The sequence below is a fragment of the Pogona vitticeps genome, chromosome 2, assembly GCF_051106095.1.
Source record: "Pogona vitticeps strain Pit_001003342236 chromosome 2, PviZW2.1, whole genome shotgun sequence".
Classification (NCBI taxonomy): Eukaryota; Metazoa; Chordata; class Lepidosauria; order Squamata; family Agamidae; genus Pogona; species Pogona vitticeps.
Window position 1 is genome coordinate 296,047,012 of NC_135784.1, and position 22,416 is coordinate 296,069,427.

General features: G+C 41.0%; 1 protein-coding gene across 1 annotated transcript in view; it reads left to right on the forward strand.

Moving 5' to 3' along the window:
- Positions 1-243: 243 nt before the first annotated feature.
- CPLX4 (complexin 4) overlaps positions 244-22,416 on the forward strand; it is a 49,830-nt gene continuing 27,657 nt past the window's right edge. Inside the window, exons 1-2 of the mRNA XM_020804904.3 lie at positions 244-4,597; positions 13,579-13,666. Of these exons, the coding sequence (XP_020660563.1) occupies positions 4,431-4,597; positions 13,579-13,666 (255 nt within the window). The 5' untranslated portion in view covers positions 244-4,430. The remainder of the gene's footprint in view (positions 4,598-13,578; positions 13,667-22,416) is intronic.

Genomic DNA, 22,416 nt, shown 5'->3' on the forward strand with positions numbered 1-22,416 from the left:
TAAAAAAAGACTGCCTAACATCTATTTGGGTGGCTTGGAGCTGTTGCGAATTGCTTTTTAAAAGTAACTTTCCAAGATAGAGCCAGTGTGGTGTAGTTACTGTATTAGAGTGCTGGATTGTGACTCAGAAGATCTGGGTTTAAATCCCCACTTGGTCATGAAACTCACTGGGGAACTTGGGTCCATTCATACTTGTCTGCCTGAGCTATGTCACCGGGCTAAATTCTTGGGCAGGAGAGCCATGTATGCCAACTGAGCTTAATGGAGCTAAGGCAGAAGATGAATGCAAATAATAAGTTATTATGAATAATAAGATTTCTGGAGTAAAGTGAATCAGATGCTACAAAAGATATTAGAAACTTCAATACCGACAGTACCAGAACTATTCCTATTAAATATCTTGCCAAAAATCATATTTAACTATTCATGTTATAAGAGCAGCAAGAATAGTTTTTGCAAAACATTGGAAAGAACCTAGAACACCGCAGATAGATGAAGTGATAAATAAAATCCTTGAAACTGCAGAAATGGACATACCGTAATTTTCTGTGTATAAGATGACCCCCACTTTTCTAACCCAAAATTAAGAAATCTAAGTGGCGCTTAGCAGGTGTAGGGGGAAAGGGATCAAAGCACTGCAGGATCACTTTGGTCCCTGTTTTCTCCCTTCATACTAAGCCCTATGGGGCTTAGCAAAAGGAGGGGGAAAGGGATCGAAGCAATCCCACAACTGCAGGATCATTTTGATCCCTTTCCCCCTTATACAGCCACGGGATTGCTTTGATTCTTTCCCCCCTCCTTTTGTTAAGCCCCATGGGACTTAGCAAGCAGAGGGGAAAGCAGGGATCAAAGCGATCCTGCAGCGCTTTGATCTCTGTTTTTCTTTTGCTAAGGATTATCAAGTGGAGGGGAAAGCAAGGATCAAAGCCCTGCAGGAAGAATTTGATCCCTGCTTTCCTCTCCACTTGTTTTTGTACTCTCCTCAGCTTACTTCTGTGTATAAGACAACCCTCAATATTTTCTCTAAAATTTTAGACAAAAGTATAGTCTTATACATGGAAAAAAATATGGTACTATCAGTTTGGCTAGATGCAAAAAAGAAAAAAGACCACCAGAAAATTTGGTCACAATTATATACATGGTTACAAGGTAGATAGAATAGTGGACTGATACATAGTTATCTGTATGGCTGCAGAAGAGACAGAATAAATGATGGATAAAGACTATCAGCTACATAATTAGAATAACAATATACCTGTCTGAATTTGATTTTTCCCTCTCGCTCGTTGTTTATATTTATTTATGATATGTGGAACTATTAGTAGAAGAGAAAGTATAGAATTACTATGAAAAACATTGATTTGTAATGTACCCCTCCCAAGGGTACCCCTATCCCAGCTGCCCCTTACCTTACCCTACCTTTATAAAGAAAATAAAAAATACAAATTAAATAATAATAATAAGATTTCTCTGTAGGGATAGAATCCTGGAAATGCATTCTGTTGATGCACCTTTCTCAACACCAATTCTGGAAGGTCTCTTCTGCAGTCCCACTGAATGAGTGTTGTACATACCCTGAAAGGCAATAGAATACCCATTCTGTTTGAAACAAAGTGGATTTTGCACCAGACAGTTTATTGTACTCAGAAGGGACGTGGTCTCTGCCCAATCCCTGGTTTTGAGGAATTGGATACCTTTGTTTTTCCATGTACTTTGGAAAATGCTGTAATCAGCTGTTCAAAGCTGAAATGGCCACCCAGAAAAACATTTGCGCTGCCTGAAGTGGGACTCCATTTATAATTCTGTCCTCTTCACCCACTACATAATATTGATGAATTGGACTCAGCTGACTTTTTACCTAGTGCAAAACCCACAATGTAATCTTCAACTGCTTATAATAAGGATTGTGTTGTTCCTTACCTTTCTTCTCTATGCTTTTTCAGCAGCCTCTGTCTTTTGCCTAAGGCAAGAGATGGACTTCTGAGCTACAGCCAGCTTTGTGTTTGCAGAAATGGAGACCCAACACATATGCTACATATAATTTTGATAACCTCCGCACCTCATACTAGTGACTCATTCGATCTGGAATCTTAGAATTGAGTCCAACTTCAAATTTAACGGGCACAGCATCTGGCCAAATGTTGGGACCTCCACCCCTTTTCATACCCCCTAATGTGAAGAGCTCCTCAAGGGTTTGCATACTTTCTGTGCATTCCATCTGGTCTTAATAAAGCTGTTGATATGTCAATTTTGGTTTGGCTTTGATCTTATATAGCAACAATCCACAGACTGTACTACTGGGTCACTGTACAGCAAGACTAGGCAAAATATCTCAATCAGCAAGTGCCCTGAAAGGACAGGGGCTGCACACATGTGCATCCATGCAAACACTATGCTTCTCAACCATTTTATGTTCCACAGGTTGAAACATTGTCTACTTTGTATCCTGAGATCAGAATAAAATGTGGAGGGGGGAATCATATCTCCTTAAGAGCCAGTGTGGTTGTTGCAGATAAAGTAACGGACTTACACCCACAACAAAAACACACTGATCATTATAATCACCCATCTCCTGAAAGGACAAAAGCTGACCCCCACAATTATAAATACTCAACTCCCAAACAAACTGCACCAGAGCACAGAGTGCTACTCCTGTCCTCTGAAGACGCCGGACACAGAGACTGGCAAAAAACGTTAGGAAGAACAATCCTCAGAACACGGCCAAAGAGCCCGAAAAACCCACAACAACCATAACGGACTAGGACTTGGGCAATTTGGGTTTGAATCACCACTCAGCCTTGAAAATACATGTGGGACAGTGGCAGTGCGAAAACTACTCCTGAAATATCTCTCATACCTTGTAAACCTTATTAAGGTAATTATAAGGCTGATGTGACTTGATGGCACATAAAATACCTCTTTCCTCCCAAGAATAAAATGAAAATAAATCCTGATCCAGAGTGCTGTGTCCTTGCTGCCTTCTGCAAATACCATTGTGTTCCCCACCTCTCCATGTCCTCAGACAATGGTTGACCAGCTGGATAGTGGGAGGATGAGATTGGTAACTCCATGGCATTGTGGGTCACACAGTTGTTGTGGACAGAGGGCTATGGCTTGCTCCTGTCTGCTTTGAATATGATTTACAGGGCATATTTTGTTTTAAAAATATATAGATCGTCATTTTATTTGTTCATGGCACTTTCAGACAGCCCACTGGCAAGAGTTCTCTGGCCACTCTATTAAAAGTCTCTAGTGCAACAACAAGACAAGAACACGATCACTTGTGAAGACAAGAGACTATAAAGCCAGCAGTAAGGGGATGGAAGACTTCCACCAAGTTAAGCTAAACTAAAAGTAAGATAAAAGTGCAAAGATCTAAAGGCACTGTAATGGTTCTGAAAAATACCTGGGTGATTTTCCCCCCACCCCCAAGCCTTCACCTGCCACAAACTCATTCACTAAAGAGATGCCAGCACAGGTGCTGTGCTAGAACCTCATTCCAACATACATTCAGTATATTTTTCCAGTGGCCCCATCCGCAAACCATCTAGGATTTGAAAGGGCTGTGAGTAGGCATCCTTCGGTCTCAAGAGCCTATGGTAACGTCCTCTGTCTTGGAACAGTGTCTAGTGTGGCTGAGAAGGCCAATTCGAGAGTGACCATCCCTTCCACACTGAAGACAAATACAATCTGTCCCCTGTCCAGCTCCCTGATTTTGCTGGTTTGGGGACTGCCTCTTCGCCTTGGCCTGCTGGACAAGGGTCTCTTCAAATTGGGAGAGGCCATGTTGCCTCCAGGCTGAACGCTCGGATGTCAAGGCTTCCCATACGTCTTGACTGAAATCCGGTGTCCCATTGGGATAAAATGATATTAATGAATAAAATTATTGATTCTCGTTAACATTCCTCTCCCTCCACGATCTCTTTGGTCCGTGTCTAGTAAACATGATTTGCTGAGCCAATCTACAGTGTTCATACAATCAGACGGGTCCTACCATTTACCTCAACAGGATCACCTCCTACAGCTCAGTTTACCAGTTTACTGTTTGTGCTTGAAGGAAAAAATTGTCTCAATATCTACTGTGACTTCTCTCTTTTTTTAAAAAAAATTGAAAATTGGCTTAAAGTATTAATACAAAAAGTAGGTAGCTGCATCTAATGATTTTTTTTTCCTGGAGTAATCTGAACCATCTGCCTCTGGATACTAAGGGCTTCGCTGCCTTAATCCAGATTATGGCTGACTAACTGTTTTTGGCATAGAGTTTTCACTAGCACTGTGCCCTTCAAGAGCTGTCCAGGGCTGCTGAAAATTCAATTCGACGACTACTTTATTCTTTCCTTTTAAAGACTTACATCGTTTTTTTTCCTGTTTTTTTGTTTGTTTCACAAATTGTGAAAGGGAAACGTGTTCGAAGGCACAAGGAGAAGAAAATGGCTTTCCTAATGAAAAGTATGATAAGTAACCAGGTGAAAAATTTGGGACTTGGTGGAGGGGGCGAAGAAAGCAAAGAGGAAGCTGCTCCGAGTGACCCAGCTGCCGCTGCAGGAATGACCCGGGAAGAATATGAGGAGTATCAAAAACAAGTGATCGAAGAGAAGTGAGTATACAGTACTTTCGCACCTTGTCTGTTTGTAGCTCATTCAGACTGTCTTAGTTCCCGAGGTTCCTTAGCCTAAGAAAGCTGCATTTAAAATATATAATGGTAAATATATATATAAAATATATAATACATAATGGTAAATAATTATATATATATATATATATAATGGTAAATATGTATTTACCATTCCCATGGTAAAATTGTTGTTGTTGTTGTTTAGTCGTTGTGTCCGACTCTTCGTGACCCCATGGACCAGAGCATGCATGGTAAAATTACTGAATTTAAATTAACAAATTCCTAGGAGGGAAGGAAGGAGAGATATCTATAATATCCCACCTATTTCTTCAAAATAATAATGGTAACATCTGTGAGCTTCGTCTTTCCCACTGCTCTAGCCAACCAAACACTGAAGAAACACTCTCTTTTTTTGTAAATATGGCAAGGTTTTGCCTTTGCTGACATTACTCGGGTAGTTTTAATTTAACTTATTCATGTTTTTTATTTCTTGTAAACAGAAATAAATTGTACAAACTTGGATTTGTTCCAAAGATATACAGGTTGGGTTAATACGCATGATTTCTAGACCTGCCTTTAAAAACACTAGATAGAAGGCTTAAAGTAATCTCCCTCTGCCTCTGAGATTCATTACAATTATGGAATAATGGAAGTGGCTTTAATGCTTTCTACGCAAAGGAGATCCAACTGACTTAAAAACGATAATTGCAAGCATTGTTATTTGTCCTTCACTCTTCCTTTGAATTTCACAATTGCTAAAATAAAGTCAAGTAGTTCTGAGGATGCAGGCTTTTTTTAAAAAAAAAGCCAATCGAATATTTATGTACCCATCGTACCAGTAAATTATTTGTGTGATCATAAACAGTAAAATAAAAGGTTTAATAAAAGCATTACAACCAGGCACTATCAGAGCTAAAAAAAACAAAAAACAATAGAATTTCAAATCTCCAGTACATCATTTCACTAATGATCAATTACATAATGGTTGACTAAATCCCACATCTAAGATGATTATGGGTGAAAGGTTAATGACCTATGGAATTTAAGACAAGCCAGAGTTATATTTAGAAATAGCCATTTGGTGTGTGGACTTTAAATGTACAGACTCTTAAATGCAAATTTTAAAAACATTTAGCACTTATTAGAGTTTTAAGTCAAGAAATATCCAAGCAGCAGGATAGGGTGAAGAAGTGTCAACCTAGTTTGCTTATCACTGCTAAAACCTTTAAAACTGGGAATGAGGGAATGTTGTTTATATTTTGAGAATTATTTTCAAAAATGCATTTCAAATGAGGCTATATTCAAAGCTGAATTATGTTTTGCCCTCTTAGCAGAAAACAGAATTACCATGCTTTTCATTATTTCAGTGAATTTTTTTTATCCAGGACAACATATACTGTAGAAAGAAGCAACTCACACCTAAATGGGTGATTAAATCATCAAGCAAACTTGATAACAGATGCAATGTTTTTCCCTCCTTTATAACATCCCAGTTCTACAGATGAATTTTAGCTATGGTTGAATGACATATTAAAGGTCACACAGTAACTGAAATCCTGTTGGTGCAAATTTACATATTACAAGCTGGATGATGTCATCATTCAGTGACAGGTATTCTAAATTTAATCTAATTAAAAATGTCCTATTCCACATACCCCATTCAACTTCCAAGACTCCCTAGAGACCCCTTTTGCTCTTGGGAAGCCTTTGGGAGCCTTGTATTGCAGGGGAGCCTTTAATATTGGAAATTTGGATAATCAGCCGTGAATCTGGCAGGGATATTCAGATATTAAAGGTTCCCTTTCCCATGTCTTTCCAAATATCCATTGTCAGGTGATGGTATAACACAGCATGTGCAGTGTAAATTTACATCAAACAGATTTCAGCCAGTGACTCTCCTTTTTTCCACTTGTTTCTCCACTTCCATATACTTAACCATATTGTCAGCATTCAGAGCATAGCAAGGTAGTCAAGCTATCAGTAATAAAAACCCAAGGAGATATACATGAGAAAAATCTCGTAATACTTAACCCTAAACCATGAGTGTTGCTTGGCCATTGAAGTGGCCAGATTATTTGGCATGCTACCGGGAAAAATTAAGTGACTGCCACGTCCATACATACTTGTGACTTCATTAACTAAGTTTCTATTAAAAGTGCTTTGGTCTCTTGAGAATGTCTGTACAGTCTGGTAGAGCTTGGAAAATTATATCTTTGTGCTCGCTACGACCTCTACAATCCCTAATGCTGCAAGTTAGAGTCAAAATTCTAACTTTTCCCAGATCTCAATAGTCACCTCTCTTCCTCAGCTATGCTAAAAAAATATCGAGCAGTCCAGCCTTACGCGTTGCGCACTCAGGTGGGAAATATTTTTGGACTACCACACCCAGGAGGCCCCAGCAAGGATGTCCACAAGCCATGCTGGTTGGATTATTCTGTCCTTTGTAGATCAAAACAATAATCCCTGGAAATGTTCATAGTTCTAGGGTGGCTTTTCTGTCTTTACTGTAAGGTAGCCATTGTATATTGCTAATGGATGGGAGTGATGGCCTCACCTATTCTTGTGCTTTGATTAGGATCTTGAGACACAATGTCAGCTTTTTCACAGGATGGAGATGTCGCATCACCTGCTAAAGTCTTAATATCCCACAACTGTAAAAAAGGGCAGCTGTGCCATGTGGTTGAAAATTGGGGAATCGTAATAGCAGGAGAGGGCACTGGGCGGTAGGGTCTTAGAAGCATGGCTTATCAGAACAGAAGGGCCTAAATGCAATTGCTGGTCTCAACTAAAGCAGCCCCATGGAATTAAATGGTGAATGGTGAGTCCACTTTAAAAGTCCCATTGATTCAGAATATGCTAGCAATTAGATTTAGGCCTAGGACTATGAATTAGTTGTCTATGTTAAGCATAACCTTTGGGTCAGGACACAGAACCATTTTTTACTTCCTCGTTTTTCATCTTTTTATAGGCTGCTATGTATAGTTCACAAGAGATATGGGTAGATTTGTGTTTTGGGAATACAGTGGCGCCCCACATAGTGACGATAATCCGTTCTGAAAAAATCTGCACTATCTGGATTTGTCGCTATGCGGGACTAAAAAGCCCATAGGGACACATTAAAACACATTTAATGCGTTCCTATGGTGGAAAACTCACCGCTATGTGGAAATCCTCCATATGGCCACCATTTTCGCCGCCCGGTATGCGAGGAAACTGCGCGGAAACGCTGTAGGTGGCCATTTTTTCCAGCAGCCATTTTGGAACTGCCGATCAGCTGTTTTTAAAACATCACAATGCGAAGATCGGTAAGCGAAACGCTTACCGATCATTGCAATGTGATTTTTGGCCATTTAAAACGTCACAATGTGTTTGCTTTTGCGATCGCAAAATTCACATCACTATGCGGATTCGTCGTTAAACAGAGCACTCGTTAAGCGAGGCACCACTGTATAATTATAGCCAAAAGCAAAAATCTGCACATCGCTACATAAGAGTAACAAAGGAGAAGGCCAGATATAAACGAAGAGGCCTACCTTGTCTTTGGTTGTTGCAGAACCAGTGATCTCTAGGAAAGTTAGGAAAGGAAAATGGGGAGGTAGAATTTGAATTCTGGTGCTGGAGGAGGCTCTTGAGAGTCCCCTGGACTGCAAGGAGAACAAACCTATCTATTTTGAAGGAAATCAACCTTGAGTGCTCACTGGAAGGACTGATCCTGAAGCTGAGACTCCAATACTTTGGCCATCTGATGAGAAGAGAAGACTCACTGGAAAAGACCCTAATGTTGGGAAAGTGTGAAGGCAAGAGGAGTAGGGGACGACAGAGGACGAGATGGTTGGACAGCGTCACTGAAGCTACCAACATGAGTTTGACCCAACTCTGTGAGGCAGTGGAAGACAAGAGGGCTTGGTGTGCTCTGGTCCATGGAGTCACGAAGAGTCGGACACAACTAAACGACTAAACAACAACAAGATGTGCAGTGGGAGGATATATCTTATTAGCACTCACTTCAGAAAAAGGAGATTGGGGGGGGAGAGAGGACACTCTTGATCACACTTTTGTTAATCCTCTAGGTGACCACTTCTATTTTAAAGGAAAAGCAGCCCTTCTGCTTCCACTATCAATCATGTTTCTGTGTTAAAGTAGAAAGCATTTTCTGGGTGCAAATGAAAGCCCAAGAGGAAGATTTTTCAGTGAAAAGTCAGTGCAGAGTATTGATTCATATTGGATTGCAACTACAATTTGGCCTTGGGGCCTTAGAGAGCAGCTGCCAGAGTAAACATTACAGAGTAGAGGGGCCAACAGTCTGACCTGGTGTAAGGCAGCTTGACCTTCCTGTAGTTCTTCCACGGCTCTTTGAGGTGCCACTTTCCACTCACGTCCTAGCCGTACACAGTTCACTTTTCCCCCCTATGTACTGCTGCTGTGAGTGCCAACCAAATATGCCAGAAGTGTGCACCTGTGTTTTTAACAGATGCAAATATCGGAGAAAGCGAGAATTTGTACCTCCAGTGCCAAAATATGTACCTTGGGTTGGTGGGGTGTGATTTGTTACTCTCCTTCGAGCAGCAAAGTATGCTAGATTGGTTCTGAACAGAGTCGCCTCTTTTTACTCAGGCACACTCTTTCTTTTGTATAACAGTGTTTGCCACGGCATTTCTACAGCAGTGACAATTCTGTTTTATCACTGCTCCTTTGGCCCAACATCGATTTGTCCAAGGAGAAACTCTAATGAAAAAAAAAAACAGAAACAAAAGCTTTTTAAAGCCAGCAGCACATGGAGGGAGAGGAGTCTAAAATTAGAAGGAAACTGAGTATTCTGTCCCTGGAAAACCCTGAAAAGGGGTGCTGTAAATCCAAATTGACTTGACGACATATTATTATTATTATTAAACAAGGCCAGACCTATTATTAGGCAGAGTGAGGCAGCTGCCTCAGGTAGCAGGTGCAACCGTGTGACTGCATTTTCTGACCTCTCTGCTTTCCTGGAGGATAGATAGGTCTCTGTGTGCCAGAGGTCTGTCCTCATCTTTAGATTCAGCCTGATTCCCTCAGGTGTGATGGTGGAAGATATTTCAATTCCCAGTACTCAATTGGAAGACCAGCAAGCATCTGGCCATACAACAACTGGAGAAGAAGATTTTCTTTAATGACTAACTGCCCAAGTTGAGTTTTTAAATGGATGGTTGTGCCTTCCTGCTTTGAAAGCATTTTTGGTGTTGCTTTTATTTACTGTCTTTTAGTGGTGATATCTGTTTGATCCTTTTTAATATTTGTATACTCACTGTTTTTTGTTTTTAATATTGTCTTTTAATGATGTACGCCATCTTGGGTCCTTCTTAAGGAGAAAGGCTGGATAGAAATATTTTAAATAAATAAATTTAGCCCCACAACAGACTTGCTTTTCATCTGTTGATATGACTAATGCAGCAGTCTAAATTTTTGAACTCTCCTTATGGGGAGGGGTGGCCGTTGGGACTGTCATGATGAGCATCTGTGCTTCCAAATCGTAAGAAGGAGACTCGTGTCTCCTTCTTACAAATGTCACTGCCTCCAGTTTGCCTATGAATATCCAACACACTCCCAGAATTCATATCTGATGAATAAAGGAGGCCTTCTGGGTTAGACTAAACTTCTGACATACCGTATTTTTCGCACTATAAGATGCACTTTTCCCCCACAAAATAGGGGGGGGGGAAGTCTGTGCTTCTTATGGAGCGAAGAAAACAGATTATTTTTTCCTGTTTTCTTCTCCTAAAAATTTGGTGCGTCTTATGGAGAAATGCATCTTATGGAGTGAAAAATACGGTAGCTTCCTGTATTCCATTTCAGCCATGGAAAACCACTTGGCTTTGTCTGTGGAGTGCAAAGCACAAATAGCAGCCCCTCCATCACACATATGCATGTTCTTTATATTCAGTATGATATTTAGAGACACACTGCCTCTGCACATGGAAGCTCTGTTTAAGTATCATAGATAATAACCACTGACAGATCTGCTCTCTGCCAGGTTTACTGGAAAATTTTAACAAATCTTGTGTGGTTGTCTAAGGGTTGCCTTAGAAAATCTTTTTCTAGGGAGTGTGGGAATCCAGAATTCTGGGAATGAATTCTGGCCATTCTAGGTATCTTCTTTTGTCTCCAAAGAACAAACAAGAGGTGGATTTTGGGGATCATCTTCCTTCTCTTCCTATTTCTGCATTCCAGAAATATGCTGAGTTATCCAACACAACACGTAAGGCAAAAACGTGTGCTTTGGAGGCATTAGATGATAACACAGAGAGGGATGGGAACACATTTTCAGTGTGTTCTTAACCCTTAGGTTAAGAACATATCTGGACAGTCACAAAGCTTCTAGCTCTCCTCTCTCCTTCTCCTTCTTCTTTTTTGGTATTTTTATGCAAATAATGAAGAAAGGCAGTACAAAATGTGGCTTGTTCTTTATCTGAACGCCAGCCTCCAAGAAGGAGATTGAAAAGTAGAAAAGGCTTCTTAAACACTACGACCGCACTGGCAGTTCAAGCAGAGGAAGCCATAGAGACACCGTCAAGCAGAATGGATGGAACCATCTGAGCACTGTAGCATACAGAAGGATTGTATCAATATATGTAATTGATACGAACCTTCAGTATATTGAAATGCTCTGACAATAATTATACATTTAGAGAGAGAGAGAGAAGTGTCTTGAGATACAGAGGTGGACAAGCAAGACCTTTTGCTGGCTACAGCAAAGGACTTGATGATTTGCTATGTTTGTTGTTTAGTCATTAAGTCATGTCCAACTCTTCATGACCCATGGACCAGAGCACGCCAGGCCCTCTTGTCTTCCACTACCTCCCGGAGTTGGGTCAAATTCATGTTGGTAGCTTCGATGACACTGTCCAACCATCTCATCCTCTGTCGTCCCCTTCTCCTCTTGCCTTCACACTTTCCCAACATCAAGGTCTTTTCCAGGGAGTCTTCTCTTCTCATGAGATGGCCAAAGTATTGGAGCCTCAGCTTCAGGATCTGTCCTTCCAGTGAGCACTCAGGGTCAATTTCCTTCAAAATGGATAGGTTTGTTCTCCTTGCAGTCCAGGGGACTCTCAAGAGCCTCCTCCAGCACCACAATTCAAAGGCGTCAATTCTTCGGCGGTCTGCTTTCTTTATGGTCCAGTTCTCACTTCCATACATCACTACAGGAAAAACCATAGCTTTGACTATGCAGACCTTTGTTGGCAAGGTGATGTCTCTGCTTTTTAAGATGCTGTCTAGGTTTTTCATCACTTCCCATCGATTTGCCATTAGAGATGGACATTTACCACAGTTTGGCACTTCAGCAGAGTTTGGCGGATTGGGCTCACAGGTGTTGTGCATGTGACCTGGACTGTGTGTCCCATCTGCCCCTGCAGGCGCCCACTCAGAAGTTGAGGCAGAGCAAGGAGACCCTTGGCTCTGCTTCTGACAGGGCACCTGCAGGAGGACGCAGGGTGTGGAATCCAGGGTGCCCATGCCACCATGGGCCCAATCCACCAAAGTGCCAAACTGCGATAAGTGCCCATCTCTATTCACCACCTCTGACTTGAGAAAGTTATTTTTAAAACTACAGCTAGCAGCGAAAGTGGAATCAGATTGTTCTTGTTCTCTGCTGCTATGCAGAACAAGGAGGTAGGTTTGGCTCCAGAATTGAGGAGGTTTTAGTGAAGCCAACTCCTGGTTGGTCATACCTCCTATCTATCTAGGTGAGCTACCTCTGGCTTACTGGGAGGCAGCACTAGACAGATGGGTTTGAGCACTGGTTCTTAACCTTGGGTTACTCAGGAGTTTTGGACTGCAACTCCCAGAAGCCTTCACCACCAATTGTGCTGGCTGGGGTTTCTGGGAGTTGCAGTTCAAAAACATCCGAGTAACAAAGGTTAAGAACCACTGGGTTTGAGAACCAGCATTCACATTATTTGAAAGACTGTGGATGCTTCCCTGGGTTTTCAAATCAGCTGGTTCTTCTGATGGCCCTACTACCTTCAGAGGGCTGTCCAGGAGGGACCTGATAGAGGGCCTAGCCTTCTCAGTGGCAGCATGAAGGCGGTGGAACTCCTTGCTAAGAGAGGCTAGGTTTGAACCCTGCCCACTTTCCTTCTGGCAACAGAAGAAGACCTGTTTATTTATGCAGACCTTCAGAAATTAAAAGGCTGCAGTTACACAATCTGAGCTAATGTGCTGGTTTTGACTATTTTAAGGCAAATTATTATGACTTATTGGAATCAAGTGCTTTTAAAGAATTTTAATTTTAATTTCATTTTAGTTATGGAACTGGATTTAATTATATTTTAGTATTTGTGATTTTATTGTAGTTTAGCATTCTGTTATTTTAAACTGCTCTGATAGCCACCTTGGCTCCCAGTTCTGTGAAAAAGACAGCCTAGCAATGAAGCAATGAATGAATAATACATTTTCCACACAGCCTCTGATGAGGCATCATTCTGGGGATGTAAAATGGCTGATTTAGATAAAAATATTCTCAAAGGGAAGGGTAGGGCCAGGATAGAGGTTGGAAAAATTGGGTATTCTGACAAAAATTCCCAGAATCCCCTTGCTGACTAGGAAATTCTGGGAACTGTAGTCTAAAATTCCCAAACTCTAAGTTTCCCAAACTCCAGGCAGAGGGTCACCGGCAGCAGTCCAAAGATACCATGCAGTAATGTCAGTCTTGAGCAGAGAGTAGGTTCTGGGTGAACATCAAGAAAAATGTTTCCAGGAGAAACATTAAGCAGAGGCTGAAAGGGAATTTGTGGGGGACATGTGAGGCCTGTTTTTAATTTCTTAAGCTGACAGCTGCACCGGATGCTCTATGACACCTCTGTACAAACCTATGATGCCATGTTTTCTGCCTCATGCTACCTCTCGAGGTAGTTTGAAGCAAGCATGGTATATAGAAAGTACAGTATGCTCAATCCACAACTACAAAACATCCCATTTTTTGCTTTCAGAATGGAACGGGATGCAGCCTTTGCTCAAAAAAAGGCCGAAAGAGCCGTCCTGAGAGTTCACATGCGAGAAAAGTACAGACTCCCAAAGGTAAGACTCTTAAAAAAATAAAATGAAAATAAACTTCAAAAAGTAAGCTTTCTTATAACAGATTTGTTATTTATCTTCTGCTTCCTATCTCAAGGATCCAGAAATTCTGTCCAAAATTATAAAGATATGTCTCTCTTGGAAAAGCAAAGAGAAAGAAAGAGAAAGCAGGCAAGGCAGAAATTTGAAATATTAACCAACAGGTCTCTGTGTATTTTTGTGTAGGTCCACATGCGCATAACAATGGTACTTTTTGAAAACCTATCTATATAGTAAAAAAAAAACACATCAAGGCCAGACCTGCTACTAAGCACGATGAGGTGCCTGCAAAAGATATATAGCAAAAGACAGCAAATGCTTCTTTAACTTTGCTTTTTTTAGTTTTTTACTTCCAGCATTACTCTGTGGCAACAAAACTAAAAAAGAGCCCTTAAGATGTAATGGATTGTAGCTCACAGAATCAGATGCCTGAATCCCACACATACTTGGGTGGGAGAAGGATGTTGGGGAATATAAACTCAACAGGGACACACACTGATGCTCGTCTTAAAAGTTGATGTTTAACAAGCAATAGCCAAGACATTGGAAGGCCATCCAAGAATAAATAGATCAAGAGATTAAAACATGTATCATTAGTTACTGGGTTGGTTTTGTGACAGATCATTTGCAACAAAGCTCCACTTAGGACAGCAAAATAGGACAGGTTGGCTCAGCATTATGACACCTAAAATCTGGCATGGGCCATATGAAAGAAAAAATCTATAGGGTAGATGATGTGTGTGTGGTCTGTTTGTGTTCTTTCTTAAGATCTTCAGGAGAAAGTGTCCAGCAGTATTGGGGGGGGTGGCGGCTCATGCTTATTTTAGGCTAGGGCAAGTTTCCCCCCAAAACTGTTTTAGAAATGATAAAGCAAAGCTTGAGGGCAAAAGAAAACATGTCCTACTATACTGAAGTCTTAAAACTTAGGGATTCTAGCAGTGGGAATATGGAAAAATTGCCGTTACTGAGACTTTGACTAAGAATCAAGAAAAGGCGTCTCAGCGTTATATGAGAATTTAACCTCAGTCATGCTTGCATCCAATGCAAGACTTGAGACAAGTATTTCTTTCTTCCTACCGTGTTTTCTACATTTTGTGCAAAATGCTTCCGCACAAAATTAGCAAATTGTGAAAATAATCAAATTGAAAAAGCAGGCAAAATAGTGCAGGATGATTGATCGCAAAAACACGGTAACCCATGCAGTGCTAGTCTATGCAGCAAGCTGAAAATTAATTTCAGTGTTGTGTATTTTACAGAAATATGCAAATATATAAGTTGAAACTACACAAAATCCCCACAAGACCAAAAATCATTAAAAGAAAAAAGAAAAGAAAAAAGAAAAGTCGAAATTTCCAAGCAAAATAAACTAATCTGTACCTCCTATACTAATGTGTGGATCAGATTACAGCTATCCTCTTATTTCTCATGTCCCATTTATATATATGCATGCAGATTGCATTCGCTTCACCCCATCTGTGTACATGTATGCATACAGAGCACCGTTCAGTTCAACGTGAGACATTTAGACAGGCATTTAACTCAGAGCTGCTAAAATCAATGGGACTTAAACATTTGTCGATTGGATTGTGTCTACTCAGAGATAAATGTTCTCTGAGAAAGTCACTCCCATTTGTACTCTAGAAAGAGATATTCAGAGACAGGAAATGTTTACTAGACTATCTTGGCCAGCATGCCCATTGACTATACTGTACTGAATTGGATATCCTGGGAGTTATATTTTTTTTTAAAGGTGATTTTCCCCAACTCTGCACATATGGTATCATCTGACACCATAACCCTTCAATATTCAATATAAGCCACAAATCTAGAGAGGTAGAAGCTGTCTCACTGTCTGAGATACAGGTGCATAGACTCATAGCTTAGGTCTCTGACTGCTGAGCCAAAGATTGTGAGTTCGGTTCCCCACTGTGCCTCCTTAACAAGGATTGGGCTTGATGATCTACAGGGGCCTTTCCAGTTCTAAGATGATAATGAAGCAGCCACATTGTCCTCTTTGCTCTGAAATGTGCTACAACAATGGGGGCAGGCAGCAGCCTTTTCTAAAGAGTATGGACCTGTCCACACTGGGAAATTCAGTGCAGTCCAGTTCCTGCTAAAACGGTTCTTCTCTTAAGTGCAATCTATTTTAACTCTCAATCTTTTTTGTCCACACTGGAGATTGTGCTACAAATCCATACAAAGCAAGGTTTACCTGGTTTACTTGTGAGTAAGGAGGCAGCAGCAACAGTAGCAAAAGACAGCTGCATTATAAGGGAGGACTATGAGGGTGAAGGTTGGGGAGACAGAAGGGAGGCTAACCTCCCCCCACCCCATTTTCCAGCTTTTCTCTTCAGCTAGGGCTCTCCTGGGGATGTGCTGCTTTGTGGGGAAGAGCCTAAGGAGACAACATAGCCTCCTTCCCTGCCTTTTCCCTCAGATCTAATTCAGGAGGCTGAGGTGACTGCCCTTTGTTTGTTTGTTAAAAGATTAAATGACGTATTGAATAAAAGAATATGAAAACAGATGAGGGGGTTTCTCTACTCTCCCTGCCACAACCCACCTAATACATCAGAGGGTTGTCTTCTCAGTTATCGCTGCCCCTGGTGTCATTTTGGTGAAAGTACCACTCTGCAAAGACCAGTCCAAACAAATGACTATTTTGCTTCTCAATAAATTGTGCCAAAAAGATGGCATGCTCTAGCGCTGTGCCAGTTGAGTGCAAGACAGCTCTTAAAGGAGAAGGATGGATCAATCGAAGTTAGAAATGCAAGTGGGTGAGGTCTTTTCATGCCAACGAGTACCATCAGGTTTTCATATATCATAACTATATGCTGGTGTGGACAGGCTCTAAGGTTCTTTGAAACAAGGGAGGGGAGGTCTTCCCAACAAGAGGAGGGGTTGGTTCATTGTTCTTTTCACTCTGCTGCCTGAGATGAATGTTTCACCCTGTCTAATGGGAGGGCCTGAAAGTTGGTCTGTCCATAAAAGAATAAATGAACAGAAATCTGACATCAGTTCCAGCAATGCTGAAGAAACAGAAATGTCAACAAACACTCTGAAACTGGCCTCAAGGTGACAATGAATGAATAAGGGAACTTCACAGCATGAAACTCTTGAATTACAGCACAGCAAGAGTATTACTTGTGGCTTGTAGTAGAAGACAAGATTGTTTCTGTTAAATCACCAACTATTTTGTGAAGGTCCATTGTTAATAACATAATTGTCACTTTATACATTTCATTTCCATGTAACCTCACTGTTTATACTCACCAACCCTGAACCACCCACATGTAACTTGTAGGATGGATTTGAAATGTGTGCATGTTTTAGTGCAGAGAAAAGTATGGGGAGATATGCCCATTTTTACCCATTCTTAGCCCTTCCCTTGGAAAGGAAAAATGATCATTCTGGTTGCTTCTTGGTTAACAGACAGACCCAAAAAAGGCCCTTTATCTACATGGCTTTATTCCTTTATATGTACGACACTGAGCTCTGTCTCCACATGTCTGCCTTTGGAGAGCAGAAAGTGGAGGAGAGAGGAGAGGAGGTCACAAAGGAAGCAACAGAAAGGAAGGAGATGTCCCAGAGATTCTGAGGCAAAGAGGGAAAAGACTTTAAGGGCAGATGCAATGGTGCTGCCCACAGAGACCCAGTGTTAAAGGAGAAGCATGCAAGGTTGCATTTTTCTCAACATAACTCAGGATTCATATTTTATCCATTTCATAAATGGACTCCATGTAGTCCTATGCTGTAATACTCTGGGAGTTCTTTAATTTGCCAGGAGGTCCCTTTCCATTTATCAGCATTTTGCATTCTTCCTGCAACTTATTAACACACAAAAACAGTAAGCTGGGGTTACTTTTTTTTTTTTTACACAAAATAGTGACATTGAGTGTGTTACAACAAATACCTTAACCCTGGAGAAAACTAGAAAGAAACACACTAAAGCTGCTTTGAAGCCAGATACCTTTGACTTGGCAAGAACAGAGGCGTAGAGAAGTTTTTAAAACATTTTCTTTTTTATCTTCAGGGCAGGGCATTGCGTGACAACTGACTGCAGCTGAAAGGCATGGCAGAGTTAAAGCTCGGTTATTAGGTTTTAACAGCTGGACTTAGATTCTAAGTATAGAAGGAGAATCTGTGTTACTTTCTATCTTTATGTGTTCATCAGTATCAAAGCCATGTCAGCAGTTCATCTCTTTTTCAGAAAATAAACTCATCAGCCAACCTACTATTTAGGCTTACATCTAAAAAATACAAGTTCAGTGGTCAGGGTCAAGCAGGTTGTACGGAGCAGGGGTGGGGAACGATGGGCAAGCCAAAGGCTTTGGACTACAAATCCCAGAATCATTTTACCATAGGCCATAGCGGCTGGGGCAAGTGGGACATGACGTCTAAAACATCTGGTGGGCCAAAGGTTCTCCATTCCTAGCATAGAGAGCCCAGATTGAAAAAGTATTTGGAGGTAATAGCTCTCCAAATCTAAGCCAACCACTAGTCTTATTGCCTGGGTGATTTTTAGAGTTGTGGTCCAATAAAGTAATAATTCTAAGTTTTGGCAGAGAGCCTGTATAAATAGAGTTGCATACATGTAGCCCCTCTCTTTCTTTCAGATGCTGCTGACTCCATGGGTGGGGTAATAGCCGAATCCTCTGTCTATGCATTTATTCTGTGCATGGTGGGGAACAAACAGCGAAGCCCCTATTTATTTAGAATTTCTTGACGCATGATCACTGGGAATGGGCCTACCACTACAGTTTTGAATTCAGGATTTGGAAGGGAGCTGTTCACTAGGAAAGGTGGGTGGGTCTCCAGATGAATATTTGGCAGATCCATGTAAGGGCTTCACTTTCAAATTGGGATGGTTGAAAATTTTATTTGGTCATTAAAAAAAGAAAAAGAAAGGACCGACATCCACAATTTTATTATATATCAGATGGGGGGGGGGTGAAACAAGATTTTAAAAATTCCATTGTGAGTGAAAAGCAAAATATTATTTGTCCATCCAAGTAGAGTGCTGATTTAGCTCTTAAAAATCTAGAATCTGCATGCATTGAACTATATTGGTCTGCTAAATGACAGTTGTTGAGTCTTTTTTTAATGCATGGGAGGCAGGTAAAATATGGTCTTTTTGTCTGTTGGTAATAACGATGCCTACTGAATTTAGCCGGTATATATAGTAGAAGAACCTATGGGAATTCACACATTTTTCCATAGATAGAACAAGGAGAACTTGAACAGATTTGCTCATTCATGCTTTTGAAGAATCAGAAGTGCATGGAAATGAAAGAGAAAGAGAGAGGGAGAGAGGGAGAGAGAGATGATCTGCTTGAAATAATCTTATACTTCAAAACCTTATGTTTGCAATATTTTTAGAGATCTAATAAAGGTATCATCCATTCTTACCTTGGGATCTTGTATTGCAAGATTCGTTTCTGCCTGGAAATCTGATGTGGAGTAGCCAGTTGTGCTGCTTTCATTGCCTTATTTTCTTCTTATATATTTTATATAAAGCAAATATGGAAATACAAGATATTTTAACTCACCTACACTTCTCAAACAGTAAAAACTGAGCCCAGTAGAGTGGTTTTCAAACTATGAACTGCTTGTTGGAAACAGGGATCACAAAACAAAGTCACTTTTTAAAAAATCCATTTAGATGTGAAGCCTACTGCCATTTCTTATTTGCCATTGGAATAATCACAGTTGACTTAAGGTTGCCACATTTTTGTCTGGCAGAGCACCTCTGCATTTGATCCCAGGTGGAATTTTGCTGCTGTGAAAGGCTGATTTTTCATTATGAACATTATAGTATCTGTATGCTTTTTGAAATCAGTGGGTCCTGTGTGCTTTTCATTTGCAGTTAATAATTAAGATTTCAAACTGAACTAGGCATACACAACTTAATGTGGATTTAGATGGTGTATTTTATCTTTGCTGCTGTTGTGGCTTTTATCCTTCTTTCTTAATCTTTATGATGATATTGAGCAAAATCCCTTTAGTTATATCTGCAAACATAACGCAACTGGCTTGGCATGCAACAGATACTGTTTGATGCAAACGCCCCCCAGCCCCCCAATCCACAAATTACACCATTTGCATTAGGTTGGAATAAAATGACAAGATTACTTTTGCAGGTGTTTATAAAATCTAACATGTACAGTTTTGGGGATTGCCTTTGGCAATGAAAGAGCTGCAAAGAATATTTAGAAATATTTGCTGCAGTATAATTAATTAATTTTTATGCTACCTTTCTCTTGCTCAGGGGATTCAAGGTGGCTCACTCATAATAGAAGCAAACAGAAACTTTAAATAGATCATTAAAACACAGTCACATGTAGCAGTATTAAAACTCTAACTCAGAGAAAATTTTAAAAGCATTTATAAGACTTGTAAAAGAATATAAAAATAGCACCCACTGGACTTCTTAACTTATGATGAAATTAGAGGGGTCTGACGCTGAGAGAGGCTCGGAAGGAAAAAACTAGAAACCGGGCCTTCTCGGTGGTGGCCCCTTGGCTGTGGAACGCCCTTCCAACAGAAATTCGGCTGGCACCCTCGCTGGGTATTTTAAAAGACAGTTAAAAACTTGGCTATTTAGGCAGGCCTTCCCTCCAGTCAGCTAAGTCTTTTTTATTTCTTCTTTCCTTATCCTACCCCATCTTGGTAATCCTTTCTTAAATTAATTGTTTTAACTAATATAGTAATTGTATTTTTAATGAGGGGTATAAATAGAGGGGCGGGGTATAAATAAATAAATAAATAAATAAATAAATAAATAAATAAATAAATAAATAAATAAATAAATAAATAAATAAATGTGAGTAAGGCATGTGTCACTATAGCCAAATCTCTGTTGAATGGCCTGCATATTGTTCTTGTGGATGGACATGGAATAAGCCCTTGACCACCTAAAACAGCTCCTCTGGCCAGCTTTGTGCAGCCACAATGGCAGCAGAGAAGAACAGTCTCTCCATCGCTTACACTGCCACAGAGTAGGTCTTCTTCATTCATGATCCAGTGGTGCTTCCAGAGCAAAGGGGCTGGTTGATAGGATGCTGCCTTTGCCCAGGGGATGCCTGAATGTATTCACAGTCCTCTCATTCTTTGGGGAGGTTCCTTCCATGTCCCCCTGAGTATGTGCTCTAACCCATGTTCAATTGGATTCACTCTGAGTTTTCCACCATTATTGTCTCCATCCCATCCATTCCATCACTGCTAACTCCTTATTTAACAAAGCGTTTAATTTGGCTCCACTCCATGGGAGGCGATACTTAGAAATCAATCCGGAGATCAGTCAGTGTTTCGACAGAACCATCTGCTGAGGCGACAGGACACTTTCCAAGAGTTGTAAGGAAACCATTTGGATCCATTAGGCTCCAGGGGTGGGCCATCTTAATGAGGCCCCCCCCCATTACTGTGGGGGCTTTGAGTTTCAATAAAGTCTAAACCGGATATGATTTGCCCATGACAATGGAACTACAGAAAGTTCCTCCACACCCAGATTGTTATCAACTCACCCAGCACAGAAAACCAGATCTAGAGAGCACTCTACAACACGAGTGGGACCTGATACCACTTGGGGCTGCCTCGTGGTCCTCGTGGAGGACTTGAAGCCTTGAGCCAGCCCAGGTAAGCCAATCTTGGCATGGATGTTGAAATTCCCCAGGAGAAGAATCTGAGGGGGCTCCAACATCACCCCATAGACCAACCTGAACAGCTCCGGCAGGGAAGACTGTTGAGCAACAGGGTGGGCAGTACAAGAACAGAATCCCTGTTCTGTCCCAGGCACTCACTTTCAGATGAACACTCTCAAACCAAGAAAACCATGAACAAGGCATCTGATGGGTGGTGGTGGTGGTGGTGTAATAACAAAAGACCACTGCAACTCTGCCCCAACCCACCCATCTAGTCTAGCTTGTTGTAGCACAGAGAACTCAGATGGGCAACCAGGGAAAGACTGACTCCTCCAGCCTCATCCAGCCTGGCCTCTTTATAGTAAACCAGGTTCATCCAGAATCAAGTACAGTACTAGATAGCTAAGATTTCCCCTTTCACTGACCTGGCATTCAGCGACAGCACATTCAACCCAGTGCGACTGTTGCCAAGGCTATTCAGACTATTTAAGTTCAGAGACAGTTTGGGGGAACCAACGCCCATGTTATTTTCTGCCCCCTCTTCCCACGATATTTTGACCTATTTATACAAATATGAATTCTGCATGTAATATGTCACATATTTTCAGACTGAGTAAACAAATCATAAACAATGTCCCTTTTGTGCTCGCTGGATCTACAAAGCATTTGCTGTGGAAAGAAAGTTTGTACACCGTAGGAAAAAAGAGAGAAACCGAGGCGGTCACTTAACAGGATAAAGTAGGGACGCATGAATGTGTAAGGACACCGTTGGAAGGTATATCTCCAAAGGTTTAAGATGTTTTCCCCAATCTAATGCCCTCCAGATGGTTTGGCCTAAAAATTCACATTATGCCATGGTCAATAAGGTTCTGGTGTGATGGAGGTTGTAGCCTACACACCTGATGGTACCAGGTAGGGGAAGGGTTATTATAAGAATAAAGACATTCAGCTGTCCTGCTTAGAGGAGCACCTGCTTTTTATAGTATTTGGAACAATGATTCCCTCCGTCCACTCAGGGAAATGAACACGCTGAGTTTTAAAATGCCTTTCCCGTTGCAACCGTCAGCTTAATCCAGC